We start from the raw sequence: 19,537 nt of genomic DNA on the forward strand, positions 1-19,537 counted from the left end.
ACCTTGGGCTTAAGCTTTTGGGCCATGTGATCTGGCTTGTGGATCAAAATCAAGGTACTTTGGATATGGTTTGGTTTGATTTAGTTTGGTTTGGTGATTTTAGTATTCAACCACTCAAGCTATAAAGGTGGGGAGATTGTAACACTCTGTCCCACATCGGAAGTCTACATGGATGATCTTGGGTATATAGCAAACATTGTGGGCTGCTACTAGTACCTTGGGATTAAGCATGTTGGGCCATGTGGTGTGGCTTATGGATCAAAATCAAGCTACTGGGCCAGTGGTCTACTTGGGGCATTCAAGGTATTGTAATACCCCAAGATTTGAGGGAAGTGAGTTCTTAGTCCCACATCGGAAGTCTACATGGGTGATCAATGGCTTATAACAAACCATGTGAGCTACTAATAGTACCTTGGGCTTAAGCTTTTGGGCCATGTGGTGTGGCTTGGGGATCAAAATCAAGGTACTGGGCCAGTGGTCTCCTGGGGCGTTACATAAAGTATTCTAGCATTCCCCCTCAAGCTAGAGAATAGATATCATAAAATCCCTACTTGTTACAAAGCGGCTCTAACTATGGCTTGAACAACGAATTAGTAAACATATTTGCGCTCCTGTAGACACAAACAGAGTAGCAATCACACCTCCAACAAACTTTCACGCACCAAATGACAATCTACTTCAATATACTTAGTTCTTTCATGGAATACTGGATTAGAGGCAATGTGAATTGCTACTTGGTTATCACAGTACAAATTCATATGCTGCACACCAAATCCTATCTCTTTGAGAAAAGAGCGCACCCATACAATTTCACATGTCGTGTGAGCCATTGCTCTATACTCAGCTTACACACTTGGCCGTGCAACCACTTCTTACTCTTCCAATTGACAAGATTTCCACCAAGGAAGACACAATATCCTATAGTGGATCTCCTGTTGGATGGCCCTCCTGCCCAATCGGAATCGGTAAATGCCTCAACAGACCAAGTCCTAGATGCGCCTTAAGATACTTCACAATTCTAACAGCTTCTCAATGTTGAAAATGAGGAGAAGAGAAAATATAAATTGGCTCACAATACTAACGGCAAACGAGATATCTGGCCGTGTAATAGTAAGATAATTTAACCCCTAAACTCTAAATTAGAGCCCCACCTTAACCCTAACCCTAAACCGCCACTACTATAACCCTTGCTGCTGTTGCCATGCATCGCCAGCCCACCAAAATCCCCAAAATCGAAGACCCAACCTTCTGAAACCGTTAATCGAACTCTTTTCCAGCCATCGTTTACCTTTGAAACCCCAAACCGAGCCTTTTACCACTACCAGATCAAACCCCTTCAAAACCCTAACTGTTTGTGCACTCAATCCATCATTTTTGACAAAAACGAACCCACCCAGCCCATTTTTGACCAAAATCGAACTCACCCAGGGCACAATCGACCACAATCAAACTCACCCAACCCCTATAGACTGCATCAATATATGACCAAATCACCCTTATAGACATAACATAAGCTGTGCCACTCTGTATCCACAAATATCCAATAAGATAACAACTTAAGCAATTATTTTTCAATTAAAGAAAGAAATTGAAAAAATGGAAACCAATGATCGAATTGAATTATTTTTGGAAACAATTTTCGAAGAGAGGATTTAATTTTTGAGAACAATCCATTGAAACCAATAACTCAACTCTGCATAAAAACCATGTCCAAAATTAGACTTGACATAGATTTGCAATGTAATCAAGAGGCGTGTAAAACCAAACAAGCATGACAAAGAGTGATGAGCAGACTTTTGGGGCCATTGCTAGGTCTGCAGCCTAATCTCAGCAAGACTGCCAGCTTGCTGAAGTTTTCGTTGACAGAAAACAGGTTTTGAGGTCCATTTTGAATATTCCACAAGTCTTCCGGTAAAATATCTTGGTATGCCTTTCATCTCCACAAAGTTGAAATATTCTGATTGCTTGGCCTTCAAAGACAGAATGTTGAAGAGAGTTCAGTTATGGTAAAACAAGCTTTTATCCTATGGAGGTAGGTTACAGTTGATAAGTTTTGTGCTTTTCAGTATCCAAGTCTACTGAAAAACGTCATTGTAGCTCCTCGGTTCTTGGAGGTTTAGGGGGGCCACTGTTTTAATGGTATTCTTAGAGCAGTCACTTTGTGCATATATTGCCAAAGGTTAGGTCTGTTTCCAATCATCCCCCGCCCATACCCCCAATGATTGGGGACTAGATGGGTTATGTTATGTTGTTGTTGTAGTATCCAAGTCTACTGTCTCTAATTTTCATTTTTCCTCATAAGATGCTGAAGGAAATAGAGGGTATTCTCACTGCTATTCTCTGGGGTTGAGTTGAGATCTACAGGGGTTTAAGTCTCATGGTCCTCTGTGTGCGTCCCTAGGAAAGAGGGTGGGTTGGGATTTAGAAGGTTTAAGGCTAAGGAGTGGAATAAAGCATCTATGATCAGGCACTTCAGGTCATGTGCAAAAAAGAAGATATCCTTTGGGTGAAGTAGATTCACTCCGATACGATTACAAATCAATTTTTATGGCATATGAATCTCCCTTCTGACTTGAGGAAGGATGGGCAGTCATTTATGAAATCTATCATTGGTGATGGCCAGTCCACTTTTTTGTGGCTGGATAATTGGCATAAGTTACATCCTTTTTACAAGAAGTTTGGGGACAGTGGTGTTTAATATGGGCAGATCTCTTAGAGCTAAAGTTTCTTCCATTATTGTTGATGGGGAATGGAGGTGGCCAAGAGGAAGGGATACTACCATTAATTGATGTAATCATGCTAACACGGCTGCTAATTTATTGCCTCAACGGTCTCAACCTGACAGAGAGGACAGAGTGGTTTGGACCCTAACCCCTATTGAAATCTATAGTGCAAAATCTGCTTGGTAGGCTCTTAGAACTAGGGCCCCAATGGTTGATTGATTGGTTTTCTGTCGTTTGGCACAAGAGACAGATCTCTAGATGGACTTTTATTCAATGGGTAGCTATCCTTGGTGGATTATCTACAAGGGATAGATTAGTGAATTTTATTCACTGCCACGGGGGCTTGGAGTCCCATGATCACCTGTTCTTTGGTTGTGTCTTTGCTGAACAGGTGTGGAAAGAGGTTAAGACCTTCTGTGGCTTTGAGCATACTGGTAGGAACCTTTTTTCTGAACTTCAATCGGGTACCCAGCATTGTAAAGGGCAGTCTTTGAGAACTTCAGTGTATGGATTGTGTCTTGACTGTTTATTATATGTGGAAGGAGACAAATAGTCGAATTTTCCAACAGAAAGGTGTGGAATCTGCTGCTGTGGTGAGAAGTATTCAGGAGGAAGTTAGAGCTTTCGTATGCTCTTGGAAGAATTTGCCAATGTCTGCAGAAAACCAGAGGTACTGCCTGGCTTGGGGAGTCCCTTTATTTGTTTTTCAGCAGAATCAGTCTCTCGATGACTTACAGATGTTTCGGCTTTGTTTTGTGTTTTGTTTTGGCTGGTATAGTTTCTGAGATGTGATCTCTTCTGGTCTTGTTTTGGCTTTCCTTGTACAGATAGGTGGTTTGTATTTTGTTGTTGTATCCTTGATTCTTTGGGCTAGTTCCCTATAAAAGAAACTTTTTTTTTCTATCGGCCCCTATGAAAGAAACTGTCCCAAAAAAATTTATACTATGTCTGCCTTATGTAACATAAAGAGTGATGAATCTAATCATTCAACATAAAGCAGTGGTTTGAAAGAATAAAGATTTTTGAATGTCAAGGAACACAATGTCCTCGATAGAGCTCAACTAGATAAACAAATTCATGTAGCCAACCCCAACTAATTGGGACTTAAGGCCCGGTTTAGTTTGGTTCCAGATCAAGCCAACTAACCAAACCGAGTATGTCATCCCACATGACTTTCATGGGTGCTTTCTTAATCACACAAACCTACTTGGAGCCTCTTAAGATAGTTTTTTACAGGAAGAAAATATAAAACAAAATCAAATTTTCCTTGTTACTGAAGTTTCCAATAGGTTATTTGCACCAAAGCTTCAAGTCTACCAATCACAGCATGATCACTCGATCTTGACAAGAGAATGAAAACAAGATAAATTTTCTTTCTTATTGTTAGTGGAACGGGATTTTTATTATATGAGGCTGCAATTTACATTTCTACGTTCATCACCCACATTGAACTATAAGAACAATAGGCTTGTAGAGAGTGGTATAGAGATAGACTCTTTTTGTTTTCAAAATTGGGTATATTGAATGAGACATGTGGTCTTTTTACACCTGTAGTTAATGAAATTGATGTTTTCATTTCACTTGGAAGTACAAGGGTGCAAGCATCCAAAAAAGAAGTTGATGGGTGTAGTGGCCCGAATAAATGGGGCTCCGTACTGACTCCGAAGACATACCACCGAGCTCCATACCGACTCCGGAAGCATATTACTGAGGGCTCCGTACCGACCCCGGAGACATACCACCGAGGGCTCCGTACCGACCCCGGAGACATACCACCTAAGGCTCCGTACCGACCCCAGAGACAGCACCGAGGGCTCCCAAGCAAGCCTCCTACGCCTAATGAGACACATCATCGAGAAGAATCCTCGCGAAGGGCTGACCTGGCCATGTGCTCCGTAACCGCCTTATCCGGTGCATCATCTATGATGTCACCCGAGACGGTTACCTGAGCGTGACCTCCACCCGCTAGCTCGGAGGCCAAGTAAACCTAGGTCTATAAATACAAACGGATACTCATCTTTGAGGGGTATGCCATTCTTCCCTAACCCTAGACCTAAACCTCTCTCCTTACATCTAACTTGATCGTCGGAGGGTCACTGGGCTTCCACAGCCCTAGTGACTTGTTGCAGGTCCAACGTCGGAGGCGCAGAGCAAACGGAGGAAGGAACCGGAATCCTTTCGCGATCAGGATCCCGACAATTGGTGGAAAACGCCGGTTTTGTCATCTGAAGCATGAAATAACACTGTTCATTGCACTGTTCATGTTCTTCCCGAGGCCTATCTCCTTCCCGAGGCCATCGACGCTCTTCCTGTCATGGCCAAACAGTCGTTAGGGAGGGCGCTCTTTCTCCCTAACCCGAGGCCTATATTCTTCTCCTTAGATCTAACTTGATCGTCGGAGGACACACGGAGCTATAAGGAAGGAGCCAGGAGCGGAACCCGAACCGATTGATCCAAAATCGAACCCCTAAAATTGGCGATTCTGCTGGGGATTAGTCGTTCCCTCTGATGTTCGCTCCTCCCCTTCAACAACTCTCACCTCGCTTATAGGCGTTCTTCACGACGGAATTGTCGAGATCCGAGAACCAAAGAGCGGCGACGCAATGAGAGAAATTGGTGTAGATCAAGCGGCTCTTCCACCTGTCCTCCAACTCTTGCTCCGGCGGGGGCTAGGACCATCCGTTGCTCAACAACGTACGCATCCGCCAAAAGAATCCATGGCCTAGGCAGTCCGTAAAAAGACCGCCTTGCTCCTTCTAGGGAAATGGTTCTTTGGGAGAAAACGGGCTAGCACAGAAGGCGTTCACCGTGCCCCGAACAGCAATCAAACAAAGATTTAATGCAGAAGTTAGCTTTCGATAGGCTCGGAAGCGTCCAAACCTTTCCATGCCTCGGTTTCCTGAAGCTGAGCCTACGAATCAAAGGAACCCTTCCGTGCCTCCATCGTGCCCTGGTTTCCCGAAGCCGAGCCCCCGAAGCGACGGAACACTTCCGTGCATCCTTCGTGCCTTGGTTTCCCGAAGCCAAGCCCACGAACCGACGGAACACTTCTGCGCCGCCTTCGTGCCTTGGTTTTCCGAAGCCGAGCCCCCGAAGCGACGGAACCCTTCCGTGCCTCCTTCGTGCCTCGGTTTCCCGAACCCGAGCCCCCGAAGCGACGAAACACTTCCGTGCCTCCTTCGTGCCTCGGTTTCCCGAAGCCGAGCCCACGAAACGACGAAACCCTTTCCGTGCCTCATTCGTGCCTCGGTTTCCTGAAGCTGAGCCTACAAATCAAAGGAACCCTTCCATGCCTCCTTCGTGCCTCGGTTTCCCGAAGCCGAGACCCCGAAGCGACGGAACACTTCCGTGCCTCCTTCGTGCCTTGGTTTTCCGAAGCCGAGCCCACGAACCGACGGAACCCTTCCGTGCCTAGGTTTCCCGAAGCCGAGCCCCCGAAGCGACGGAACCCTTCTGTGCCTCCTTTGTGCCTCAGTTTCCCGAAGCCGCCCCCCGAAGCAACGGAATCCTTCCGTGCCTCCTTCATGCCTCGGCTTGGTTTCCCAAAGCCGAGCACACAAACTGATGGAACTCTTCCGTGCCGCGATTTCCCGAAGCCGAGCCCCCGAAGCGACGGAACTCTTCCGTGCGTCTTTCGTGCCTAGGTTTCCCGAAGCTGAGCCCACGAACCGACAGAACCCTTTCCGTGCCTCCTTCATGCCTCGGTTTTCTGAAGCTGAGCCTACGAATCAAAGGAACCCTTCTGTGCCTCCTTCGTGCCTCGGTTTCCCAAAGCCGAGCCCCCGAAGCGACGGAACACTTCCGTGCCTCCTTCGTGCCATGCTTTCCCGAAGCCGAGCCCACGAACCGACGGAACCCTTCCGTGCCTCCTTTGTGCCTCAGTTTGCCGAAGCCGCCCCCCGAAGCGACGGAATCCTTCCGTGCCTCCTTCATGCCTCAGCTTGGTTTCCCGAAGCCGAGCGCACAAACAGATGGAACTCTTCCGTGCCGCGATTTCCCGAAGCTGAACCCCCGAAGTGACGGAACTCTTCCGTGCCTCCTTCGTGCCTAGGTTTCCCGAAGCTGAGCCCACGAACCGACGTAACCCTTTCCGTGCCTCCTTCATGCCTCGGTTTCCTGAAGCTGAGCCTACGAATCAAAGGAACCCTTTTGTGCCTCCTTCCTGCCTCGGTTTCCTGAAGCCGAGCCCCCGAAGCGACAGAACACTTCCGTGCCTCCTTCGTGCCATGCTTTCCCGAAGCCGAGCCCACGAACCGACGGAACCCTTCCCTGCCTCCTTCGTGCCTCGGTTTCCCAAAGCCGAGCCCCCGAAGCGACGGAACCCTTCCGTGCCTCCTTCGTGCCTCAGTTTCCCGAAGCCGAGCCCCCGAAGCGACGGAATCCTTTCGTGCCTCCTTCATGCCTAGGCTTGGTTTCCCGAAGCCGAGCACACAAACAGATGGAACTCTTCCGTGCCGCGATCTCCCGAAGCCGAGCCCCAGAAGCGACGGAACCCTACCGTGCCTCCCTCGTGCTTCGGTTTCCCGAAGCCGAGCCCCCGAAGCAACGGAACCCTTCCGTGCCTCCTTCGTGCCTCAGTTTTCCGAAGCCGAGCCCCCGAAGCAACGGAATCCTTCCGTGCCTTCTTCGTGCCTCAGCTTCGTTTCCTGAAGCCGAGCACGCAAACCGACGGAACCCTTCCGTGCCTCCTTCGTGCCTTTGTTTCCCGAAGCTGAGCCTACGAATCAACTGAAACCTTCCGGTGCCTATTTCGTGCCTAGTTTTCCCGAAGCCGAGCCCACGAACCGACGAACGAGTTTGAGGATCGACACATCTCTCTGGGGCTTCGTACACATTAAAACATTCGGCCATACTACTCGTCAACTCCTCCCAAACCAATAAGAGGTCGAGAGAAGTTGAGGGGCTATTGTAGTGGCCCGAATAAATGGGGCTCCGCACCGACTCCGAAGACATACCATCGAGCTCCATACCGACTCCGGAAGCATATTACCGAGGGCTCCGTACCGACCTCGGAGACGTACCACCTAAGGCTCCGTACCGACCCCGGAGACACAGCACCAAGGGCTCCCGAGCAAGCCTCCTACGCCTAATGAGACACATCATCGAGAATAATCCTCGCGAAGGGCTGACCTGGCCATGTGCTCCGTAACCGCCTTATCCGGTGCGTCATCTATGATGTCACCCGAGGCGGTTACCTGAGCGTGACCTCCACGCACAAGCTTGGAGGCCAAGTAAACCTAGGTCTATAAATACAAAGGATACTCATCTTTGAGGGGTATGCCCTTCTTCCCTAACCCTAACCCTAGACCTAAACCTCTCTCCTTACATCTAACTTGATCATCGGAGGGTCACTGGGCTTCCACAGCCCTAGTGACTTGTTGCAGGTCCAACGACGGAGGCGCGGAGCAAACGGAGGAAGGAACCGGAATCCTTTCGCGATCAAGATCCCGACAATCGATGGAAAACGCCGGTTTTGTCGTCTGAAGCATGAAATAACACTGTTCATTGCACTGTTCATGTTTATTCCTGAGGTCTATATCCTTCCCAAGGCCAATCTCCTTCCCGAGGCCATCGACGCTCTTCCCGTCATGGCCAAACAGTCGTTAGGGAGGACGCTCTTTCTCCCTAACCCGAGGCCTATCTTCTTCTCCTTAGATCTAACTTGATCGTCGGAGGACACACGGAGCTATAAAGAAGGAGCCAGGAGCGGAACCCGAACCGATTGATCCAAAATCGAACCCCTAAAATTGGCAACTCTGCTGGGGATTAGTCGTTCTCTCTGATGTTCGCTCCTCCCCTTCAACAACTCTCACCTCGCTTATAGGCGTTCTTCACAACGGTAATGTCGAGAACCGAGAACCAAAAAGCAGCGACACAATGAGAGAAATTGGTGAAGATCAAGCGGCTCTTCCACCTGTCCTCCAACTCTTGCTCCGGCGGGGGCTAGGACCGTCCGTTGCTCAACAACGTACGCATCCACCAAAAGAATCCATGGCCTAGGCAGTCCGTAAAAAGACCGCCTTGCCCCTTCCGGGAAGGGTTCCTTTGATTCATAGGCTCAGCTTTAGGAAACCGAGGCACGAAGGAGGCACGGAAAGGGTTCCATCGGTTCGTGGGCTCGGCTTCGGGAAACCTAGGCACGAAGGAGGCACGGAAGAGTTTCGTCGCTTCGGCGGCTCGGCTTCGGGAAACCGAGGCACGGAAGGGTTCCGTCACTCCGGGGGCTCGGCTTCGGAAAACCAAGGGACGAAGGAGGCACAGAGGTGTTCCGTCGGTTCGTGGGCTCGGCTTCGGGAAACCAAGGCACGAAGGAGGCACGGAATTGTTCCGTCGCTTTGGGGTCTCGGCTTCGGGAAACCAAGGCACGAAGGAGGCACGGAAGGGTTCCTTTGATTCGTAGGCTCAGCTTCAGGAAACCGAGGCACGAATGAGGCACGGAAAGACTTGGACGCTTCCGAGCCTATCGAAAGCTAAATTCTGCCTTGAATCTTGGTTTGATTGCTGTTCGGGGCACGGTGAACGCCTTCTGTGCTAGCTCGTTTTCTCCCAAAGAACCATTTCCCTGGAAGGGGCAAGGCGGTTTTTTACGGACTGCCTAGGCCATGAATTCTTTTGGCAGATGCGTACGTTGTTGAGCCAGGGACGGTCCTAGTCCCCCGCCGGAGCAAGAGTTGGAGGACAGGTGGAAGAGCCGCTTGATCTACACCAATTTCTCTCATTGCAACGCCGCTCTTTGGTTCTCGGATCTCGACATTTCCGTCGTGAAGAACGCCTATAAGCGAGGTGAGAGTTGTTGAAGGGGAGGAGCGAACATCAGAGAGATCGACTAATCCTCAGCAGAGTCGCCAATTGTAGGGGTTCGATTTTGGATCAATCGGTTCGGGTTCCGCTCCTGGCTCCTTCCTTATAGCTCCGTGTGTCCTCCGACGATCAAGTTAGATCTAAGGAGAAGAAGATAGGCCTCGGGTTAAGGAGAAAGAGCGTCCTCCCTAACGACTGTTTGGCCATGACAGGAAGAGCGTCGATGGCCTAGGGAAGGAGATAGGCCTCGGGAAGGATATAGACCTCGGGAAGAACATGAACAGTGCAATGAACAGTGTTATTTCATGCTTCAGACGACAAAACCGGCGTTTTCCACCAATTGTTGGGATCCTGATCGCGAAAGGATTCTGGTTCCTTCCTCCGTTTGCTCCGCGCCTCCGCCGTTGGACCTGCAACAAGTCACTAGGGCTGTGGAAGCCCCGTGACCCTCCGACGATCAAGTTAGATGTAAGGAGAGAGGTTTAGGTCTAGGGTTAGGGTTAGGGAAGAATGGCATACCCCTCAAAGATGAGTATCCCTTTGTATTTATAGACCTAGGTTTACTTGGCCTCCGAGCTAGCGCGTGGAGGTCACGCTCAGATAACCGCCTCGGGTGACATCATAGATGACGCACCAGATAAGGCGGTTACGGAGCACATGGCCAGGTCAGCCCTTCGCGAGGATTCTTCTCAATGATGTGTCTCATTAGGCGTAGGAGGCTTGCTCGGGAGCCCTCGGTGCTGTCTCCGGGGTCGGTACGGAGCCCTAGGTGGTATGTCTCCGGGGTCGGTACGGAGCCCTCGGTGGTATGTCTCTGGGGTCGGTACGTAGCCCTCGGTAATATGCTTCCGGAGTCGGTATGGAGCTCGGTGGTATGTCTTCGGAGTCAGTACGGAGCCCCATTTATTCAGGCCACTACAATGGGTGCAAGTTAAAATGGCTCAAAATACAGTGGGTAAGTAAGCATTTCCTTATTTTCATCCCAAAATCTCTTAAGTGGAGACACGTATCTAAACCGTAGGGGCAAAATGTAAAACGTAATCAAACATATGGTGATAAGAAAAAACAGGATTGATAGGTTTGTCAAAGGAGGTAGAGCCCAGGTTGTTCCTAAATCCCTGGTGATGCAGGCCAATACAAAGCTCAACAATAACAAAATCGTCTATAAGTGTCAAAAATGAAAAGGCCACTGGGACATTCCACAACTAAGCTTTAGTATTCCCAAGTCGTACTATAACTAGCTTTAGATTTAACTGTGCAAGATATATAGGATAGACTTTTACGAGGTAGGATTATTTTGGTGGTAAATTTGGTAGACGTCAGCCAAAGGGGTCGCCCATAAGTATTAAGTCATATGCGTCCAAATTATGTTTCATCATTTTAGAAGGTTTTACAAGTCAAAAACCTAATTTCCAATATAGGAAGTCCAAATCCTTGTATATTTAGTTCCATGCATTCTAGAAGGTTTTAGAAATGAAAGTCCAACTTTTCAACATAGAAGTCCAAGTCCTAGTACATTCAGAAGTTTAGAAATTCGTCGACAAAACAAAGCTAGAAGGCTTCTAATTTAGCAGAATCTACAATTGCAGAACATCGAATCTCCTCTTGGGATTGAGTGACGTTGTCCTAACCCGAGGTGTTACGCCTACGAATTCAAGGTTTATGATGGATACCAAGAAATTCGAGGCGTGATGCGATGCCTCCAACTATCTTTCTCTCTGTCTTCTGGTCTGAAACTGAAAGCCCAAAACCAGGTATGGATAACCTCCCTTTTACCCTTAACCTTCCAGTGATTAAGATAAATATATTCCTCGTCCAACCATACAACATTACCATCAAAGGAAATCCAAAACACTCCATATTCTTCAACTATCAACAGCCCGACCACTCATAACAATCTCTAATATCATTTGTCTCATTCCCAAAGCCTTGCATGTTTGATACTGGAAAAAACATTGAAAAACTTAAAATTTAACAACCTTTCTAACCCCAAAATCTAACAGAAATTGACCCTTCACATAAAGCTTACTCCGCCGATGTAGTACCCGCTTAGTTTTGGCTCACTAATATTGAGAGAGTTCACCCCCGCCTTCATCCTAAAGCAGCTAGCTTATTTCTTCTCCTCGATTTCTTTATCAGATCTGTACAACTCATGAGACTTATTGCATGATTCGATTCGATAATTTTTGAAATATAGGCGCATCAATTGAAAGAAATTATTGGGATATTGAAATGGGTAAGAAAAATTTTCAAAAATTATGTGCAGAAGTGCATTTTCTTATCCAAAAAGTGTCATGACTCTTCATAAAAGACTATCATAATGAGGCCGGCGTTTGGGGGTTCGACTAAGACGTTTGTGGGCACCAGTGGGAGTGTCCTAAAAGTCAGCCGCCTAGGTTGACCAGTCGCCTCCTAGGCACTAGGTGGTTGCCCAACGCCTATATTAGGCAACCGAGTAGTGGGCATCATGTCCCACTCCCCACCTAGGCACTAGGCAGCCGACTAGTCGTCAACTAGGCGCTAGTCTCCCCTTTTCTGCTCAACTAGCGCCTAGCGATATTTAGAACATTGACCAGCGATGGTGCTGTTTTGAGGGGTCTTAGCTGCGGCGGTGGTTTAGGAGTCGTGGCAGTTTGGGTCCTGTGATTTGAGCTTTGGTTGAGGGGTTCTGGGGTTGGTATTTGGGGGTTTAATTTGAGGCGTTCGTGGGCAGCAGAGATGGTGGGATTTGGAAGGGTCATAGCGGCAGCGGTGATCTTTTTGGGAACTACGTTTTGAGGTTCATTTGAGGGCAGCTTTGGGTGTTTGATTTGAAACGTTTAGGGCCTTGATTTAAGGTGCATTTGGGCAATAGGGGTGGTTGCGTTTAGAGGGGTTGTAGTGGTGGCGGTGGTTTTGGGTGTTGAGGTTAGGGGCCGGCGTGTTGAGGGTTCGATTAAGGGGTTTTACAGCTGGTGTTTGAGGGTATTTGAGGAGTAGCGGCAGCAGCAATTGTTTTCAGGGGACGTAGCCAGTCGATGGCTTGCGATTGGAGGGGTTTTGGGGTTGGATAGTTGTGGTCAGCAATGGGTTTTCCCAGCAACCACCTTCGTTGGCGCATCTATTTTCTTTTTAAGTGGCTTATTTGTGGACGCACCCATTTTCTCGAGCAACACATAGATTTCAAGAGGAATTGGTAACATCGTTTTTGGTTGGCACATTGTCAACATGTCATGTTTATTTTCCTTTATTGTTTTGTTTTGAAAAAATGAGTGGCCAGGAGGTAGGGTTTTTTTGCGAGTTGCAGCCGTAGAAAAGTCATTGCACTCTTCATACCTCTCTCAATGCATTTGTTTTCCTTCATCTTTTGATCTTTATGATTACTGAACTTTTTCTTCGCCGCTCAAAAAAGAGGGAGGATTTCCAAATTCTCTCAGTTAGGTGGCTTAAAATATTTTTCTTTTATCTTCTCATTTGAGGTATTGTAGATTCTTGTTTCCATAACTAGATTAAAAACTCATATCATAATCAATCATGTAATAAAATGTCACATATCAATTGAGGGATTGAATCCGCAACCTCTTCATATTTATATAATATACATTTCGTTACTATAAATATGTTTTGTTATGTATTTTAGAAAAGTATAACTAAATCATTAGGATTCACAATTTGGTTTGATTCACAACTCAAAGGGTTATTTCTATTACAATCTAATTCTCGAGTTGAAACCCGGCAAACTGAAATGGTAGTTTAGGAAAGAATAGACTACCTACCAATGATATACAGATTAACATGCGTAGTGCCTACAATCACATTACATTAATCTTTACTTTTGCTTTGGGGATCTTAAGGATGTAAATTTGTAAAGGTTAATTGTTTGGAGTATAGGCTTATTTTGGTGCAAAATTAAGTCCAAGAGTTCCAAGAAACTGAGGTCATTAAGATGACCAATCTGATGTGTCAATACAAATTTTGGTAATTGAAAAGCACGGCCACTTCAAAAGGAAATTCCACTCTTGAAAAAACAAGTACAAAAACAACATTAAAAATGATTTAGCTGCTAACTAAAGCAAGCCAAAAAAACATACACATACACATGTTAACATAGACACCAAACAAAGAGAATACTGCTAATGTACCCAACACCTAACTCAACCAATAGGCAATAAGCGGAGAGGTCCCCCAATCTCGTATACTAGTTTTGGAGGTGATAGTTAACCCATGTACGATAAGCTCTAACACCCCCTCACACGTGCAACACCCAACGAGCACGTGGATATGTCACAAAGAATCCACAACATACAAATCACAACAAAATAATGAGCATTTATAGCACACACAATGGGAGAACCAATTAACAGTGAAATTGACTTCTGTTCAAAAGTTTCCAAAAGTCTAGCTCTAGATCAGCTGGCTCAAACATACAATGAGCTGAGAAGATGTCCAGCTCATATACCAGTTTTAGAGGTGGTATATTAAAATGCCCGAGAAGCTCCAACATGCCAACTCTATAAAATCCGAAGGAAAAACTCCTTGTGGAAAATCCAATTGTTGCAACTCCATAAAAGCTAGAATCTTGAACATCAACAAAGCAAAGAAAAAAAAGCTCAGGCCACTACGGTGGTACCGTGGTAGGAGCCAATTGTCCATTAGATAGAGATCACATGGTTATCATTTTTATCTTTTTCCCCCTCCCCAAATCTACCACTCTTAAGAGGATTGTGATCATATCAGCACTATGCCTTGGCAGCAAAAAATACATTGGCAGGCACTCTGAGGGGTAGACTTGAGAGTGGTAGCCTTGGGGAGGGTCAAACACCAATGAGATTGCAACCGAGTGGAGAGACTTGAAGATATCAAACGGAGAAGAAATAGAAAGCAATCCTTGCATGCTTCTAACATGGCATATTAGGATGTATTATTTCGTACTACAACTTTAGTGTAAACAAAATTAGTAAATATGTATATATACAGTATACATATATATGTTGTTTGTGTGTGTGAGTGTGTGTTTGTGCGTGCGTGTGCAAACACACAAACAAAGCTTAAAACAGCCAAGAGCATATTCGCAAGGAAATATTATTTTGCATAACACCAATGACATGCATGCATTTGGCAAAAACATCTAACAATTATACAAAGAAGATTATTGGTAATTAAATTGGTCGAGACTAGCCTTCATGTCTTACATGAAACTCCTTCCTCTGTTATATCAGCCATCTTGCATGCATAAGACATTATTTTGACAGTCACTCTGTCCATGACAAGTACCTAGAGGTAAGAGTATCAGCTATAACTGAATCTGAACCATGTAAGCTTCAAGCAAAAAGGGGATGTTGAAAAATAGGATCATACAAAAAATATATTGAGCAAGAAGAATTATAATAGCAAGAAGGTGATGTCTAGGAAGAACAAATTACAATAGAAAAATGACATAAGTCTCCTTCACCAGCAATGTTGTCCAAGTGTTGCCTCACATCCATCATATCAGGGTAAGCTTAATTTCCCATCCTTCAAGTGCTTATTCTAGATTTAAAATTTGTAAATAAAAATGCACAATTCATCCTTAGTTTCCAAAAACTTCCCACATAAAAGGATAGACATTGATCTTCATTGTTCACTTCATTCCAAATAACCCCACACAAAGAATAATGTAGAGTCTTATAACAGCAACCATAACATTTTTATCAACTTACATTTCTATAGGTAGATTGAAAAAGGTTATTGACCGACAAACCTGAGGATTGATGATTGATCAATGGCGAAGCTTACCGAATGGAAAAATTCCGGTTTTAAAATAATATACGAACAAAAGAGACAGTGGAAGAGTGGATCAAAGTTTATAAGGGCATGCTGTGACTTTAACAGAAGATTTTGTTCACAAGTAACTTTAGAAGAAGATAACCTTGCAAAAAGTATATAAAATGTCCTATTGGTTGACCCTAGCTTGTTCGACAAAAATAAAATTGGGTTATGCTTATGGGCCCCGAATGGACCATCTCTGCTTCCTAGGAACCATCTTGATCGGGCAACTTGAGTGCAGAATGTGAAACAACAGAAGTCCTTAGTCCAATGCTTTTATTTCATAACCTCATGAAACAGTTCTTAATATAAACCTCAATATAGTATGGCTTGAGACAAGAGTTGTTTTTCCCATATAAATAACTACAACGGCAGTTTTACTACTCAGAAAGGAATATACACAGAAAATAACCCCCAACATATTATAGACATAATCAGCAAAAGAATAGTCTTCAAATTGACAGTGACATTTTAGTACAAGTTGCTGATACCTTCCATGTTGATTTCGAGTCCCCAGATTTGGTTGATCGAAGCATTTCATACAATAGTCCTACAAATATGCATTCAAATAGAGCCAATAGTTAGACAAGTAAGGTACCGTGAACGATTTCTAGTGATATGAAGATATCACACACAATTAACAGAATAAATCAGTTGGCAGCAAATGAACTCACGGGTGCTGATAGGTAATAAAAATATGATATTAAGGCTTGGAAATGAATTACAAGTAGTAGATGGCTAGAAGAGACGATCGAATTTGGGGTAGACCAATACAAATTTTTCTACTAGGCAATTGAATTTGAAAATTTTTTCCTTGTCGCAATTGGAAAATACAGACCACTAGAATAAGGGTAAAGAGAGGTAGGGAGACTGACGGTCACGAGTAAGTTGCCTGAAGTTCCTGTACTCGCTGCCCTGAGACGACGTATCAGAATCAGACATTGACATGGCGATTCAATCTCCGGATTCACTTTTGTTCTGTAACCGATCAATCTATTGAAACAGAAGAATAGGGTTAACGGATTTAACAGATCGTACTGATCAAAATCCAGATACTAGCTTTACAAAGAGAGAAAAACAGATTGGGGTTTTTGAGAGATTGGGGTTTTGAGAGATAGAGAGAGAGTCCCGAAAAGGTAATTATTGGGGTTGATGTATTGACTTGCCTGAGGCAAACGTTGAATTGAAATGTACTAAACGGCTTCTACCGTCCAATCGGGATCGGACGGGTCTCTAGCTTCGTTAAAAAGGTCATCACGCGGGAGCTTCTTAAAGCACGTTGAATTCTTCTCAGTGCACCCAGTTTTCTCAGCACACAAAAGCACAAACTGGAATATTGGGCTCATAAAGCACATGCAGTTAGAGAGAACAAGCGTTTGTACCCGTTTGATGCACGAAACCAAAAAAAATAATTTATGTAAACTTTAAACTTTGTAATAGAAATCATGCAAATGTGTGGTGAAGAGATGAGTTAAGCCCCCACATGAAAATATCATTGGGGCATTGAATAATTTTTCCTCAATTCTCTTAAAATCCTTTTCCTCCTCTCGCCCCCTCCCTCAATTCTCCTTGTAACGCCCCGAATTTTGGGACCGTTAAATAGATAATTTCATTGTAAATTTAATGGAGTCTGGCTCAATATTACATCATAATCTTAACAAAAATACTTTTTTCAACAAAAAGAGGGGGAAACTAGGGTTCCTATCTACTACTCCGTTTGTTCCTCCATCCTGGCCAGCTCCTCGGCTCTGAAAGCTTTCAAGGTGTAGAGTTCACAATGTTCATCTATAAGATTTGACACATTATACCAACATCGCCACCAATATAATATGTCAGGGTCACCAAAGGTAACACCGTGAGCTACGAAAGCTCAATAGAGTAACTCATACCCACTAACCCATAACTTACACATACTAGGGCATAGAATTAGTGAGATCCACATAGTACATGCGTATTTAACAAAATAATTAACAATGACACATCCGCATTCACTATTCAAACTAACGTTGGCGTCCGTGATTTTCTGAGTTTCTCCTACGCTACTCGTCGTGGACCATGTCTCCATTTATCACTTATCAAATCAACATTTCCAAAATCGTTTTAACACACCCAACCTCGGTTCCGCCGTTCCGGTCTCCCGAGTATCCTCACAATGGTTCCGCCGCACCGGATTCCCATTGGAACACAAAATTTGCATTGGCTCCTCTCCACGGATAACCAAGTCATTCCTCACCATGGTTCCGCCGTTCCGGGTTCCCATGGGAACGCACATAACCTCACAATGGTTCCGCTGATCCGGATTTCCATCGGAACACACACACATTCCCACAATGGGCAAGTCCGGCCATATTGCGATTTCAAAACACACATTGTCATTAACACACCCTAGGTGTCATGTTTCTATCTTCCTTAATTTTTGTGTCTCGTCACATGCATAGACTCCGCGGTAGGACTTTTCACATAAATCATTCATTGTAATCTTGAAACTAAACTAGCAAGATCATCTAACTCTATATTATTCTATCATGTTCATATCACAACTTAAAGCATAACGGCACATGTAAGGACGCTTTTGGAGTGAAAATCACTTATGCTTTACAACAAGACAAGTAATGCAAGCAATTCATGTATGCATACTCATAGCCATTCTAAATATCAAAGTACGAATACTTCTATCAAACGATAAAGTCTTATCCTTCGAAAATCGTTCTTTCTTCCTTTGTGGGAAGTTCAAAATAACACATGTTTATTGAAGTAAAAGTTCACTATTCAACACGTTCATAACACCATTAGCAAAACGAGTTTGTTAACCATCATACATTCTAAACATTATAAGCGATAGATAACCTTATCTACTTAAAAATATTTCATGTTATACTTTGAACTAAAGAGTAAAGACATCCTATTTTTCAACATACGGTTCTACGCTATACGTTGAGTTAATGGTCAAGGGACTCTACCTTACTTCTTGGCGGTTGGTCGGTTTTGAGAATAGGTCGTCGATTTTGCGAATCGGCGACGTAACGGCTCCGAAGTGCTTCGAAAGGAAGAGAGATGGATTTTCTCTTCCTAGAAACAACTTTGCTAACTAAACTAGACTACTTAAAAGATCTAGGGGTGGTTTTTGGAGGTGGTTTGGTGGTAGCTTTCAAGAACTTCAAGAAACTTAAGATGAACTTTGGAACTTGGAAAGCTTAGAAATTCTAGAGAAAAGTTGGAGTAATGAGTGAAGGTGTGAGAAATGACTTGGGTGAGCTTGCTATTTATAGGCCAAGGCTCTCCTTTCTCCCTCTCCCACCCGAATCTCTCTCTCTCTCTCTCACATTTTTTTCTCACCTTTCATGCTTGATTGAAAGCTTGATGGGTTAGGTCAAGGGTTGCTTGCACATCTCCCACCTAGTTCTAAGCTTGCATGGCTAGATTTTGTACTTTGGATTTGATTTTGGAAAGATTGGTGGAGGAAAGGAGGGGTTGTACAAGATTTAGTGATTAAAAGAACATAAAAGGATATTGGAAGATAGATTTTGCTTGGAGAAATATATAACCATAGATTGAAAGAATGTAAGAAGACCATGGAGGATCAAGGTACAATCAAATCTCTCTCTCTCTCTTCCTTCCTCTTTCTCTCTCTCTCTCTCTCCCTCTCTCTCAGCAATCTCTCTCTCTCCCTCTCTCTCTCTCGGCCCTCCTCTCTCTCTCTCTCTCTCCCTCTTACATATATATGTACTTCCATATCCAAGTAATATATATATATATATATATATATATATATATATCGGGGCGGTTCCGGGGATACTTAAAAAAATCCTTTAAAAAACCTTTCAAATCTTAATCTCATAGTTCCCGATCAAATTTTGATGATCCGAGCCACTCAATGTGTTCAGAATATGATTTTAAGGGTGCCCGCGAGAAACTGGCAAAAATACTAACCGGGAAGTGCTTGATTTGAGCAGTTTTTTATTGCACCGTTCAATAAAGTTCAATAAAAAACTATTCGGATGAAGCTCTTTCCGGTAATTTTTTTTGCTGATTTTTCGCGGGCACCCTTAAAATCACGTTCTGATTACATTGAGCGGCTCAGATCATCAAAATTCGATCGGAAACTTGGGGGAGGGGGGGGGGGGGGGGGGGGGGGGGTTAAGTGTCCCCGGAACCGCCCCATGTGTGTGTATATATATATATATATTACATACATATATATGTACACAAAACTTCTTATAAGGGCACCC

At 44.6% G+C, this 19,537-nt stretch overlaps 1 protein-coding gene across 7 annotated transcripts in view; it reads right to left on the reverse strand.

The window, feature by feature from the left end:
* Positions 1-16,486, reverse strand: part of LOC131308176 (SNARE-interacting protein KEULE-like) — a 58,198-nt gene extending 41,712 nt beyond the window's left edge. For 6 of the 7 annotated variants that reach the window (XM_058335003.1, XM_058335002.1, XM_058335001.1 and 3 more), the window contains exons 1-3: positions 16,184-16,485; positions 15,800-15,858; positions 14,696-14,777 (exon numbers count right to left, since the gene is read on the reverse strand). In XM_058335003.1, the coding sequence (XP_058190986.1) occupies positions 14,696-14,777; positions 15,800-15,858; positions 16,184-16,256 (214 nt within the window). In that variant the 5' untranslated portion in view covers positions 16,257-16,485. Of the gene's footprint in view, positions 1-14,695; positions 14,778-15,799; positions 15,859-16,183 lie in introns of all 7 variants that reach the window. The other variant, XM_058335008.1, reaches the window with a different exon arrangement.
* Between the last annotated feature and the right edge of the window lie 3,051 nt (positions 16,487-19,537).

The sequence above is a fragment of the Rhododendron vialii genome, chromosome 11a (genome assembly GCF_030253575.1).
Source record: "Rhododendron vialii isolate Sample 1 chromosome 11a, ASM3025357v1".
Lineage (NCBI taxonomy): Eukaryota > Viridiplantae > Streptophyta > Magnoliopsida > Ericales > Ericaceae > Rhododendron > Rhododendron vialii.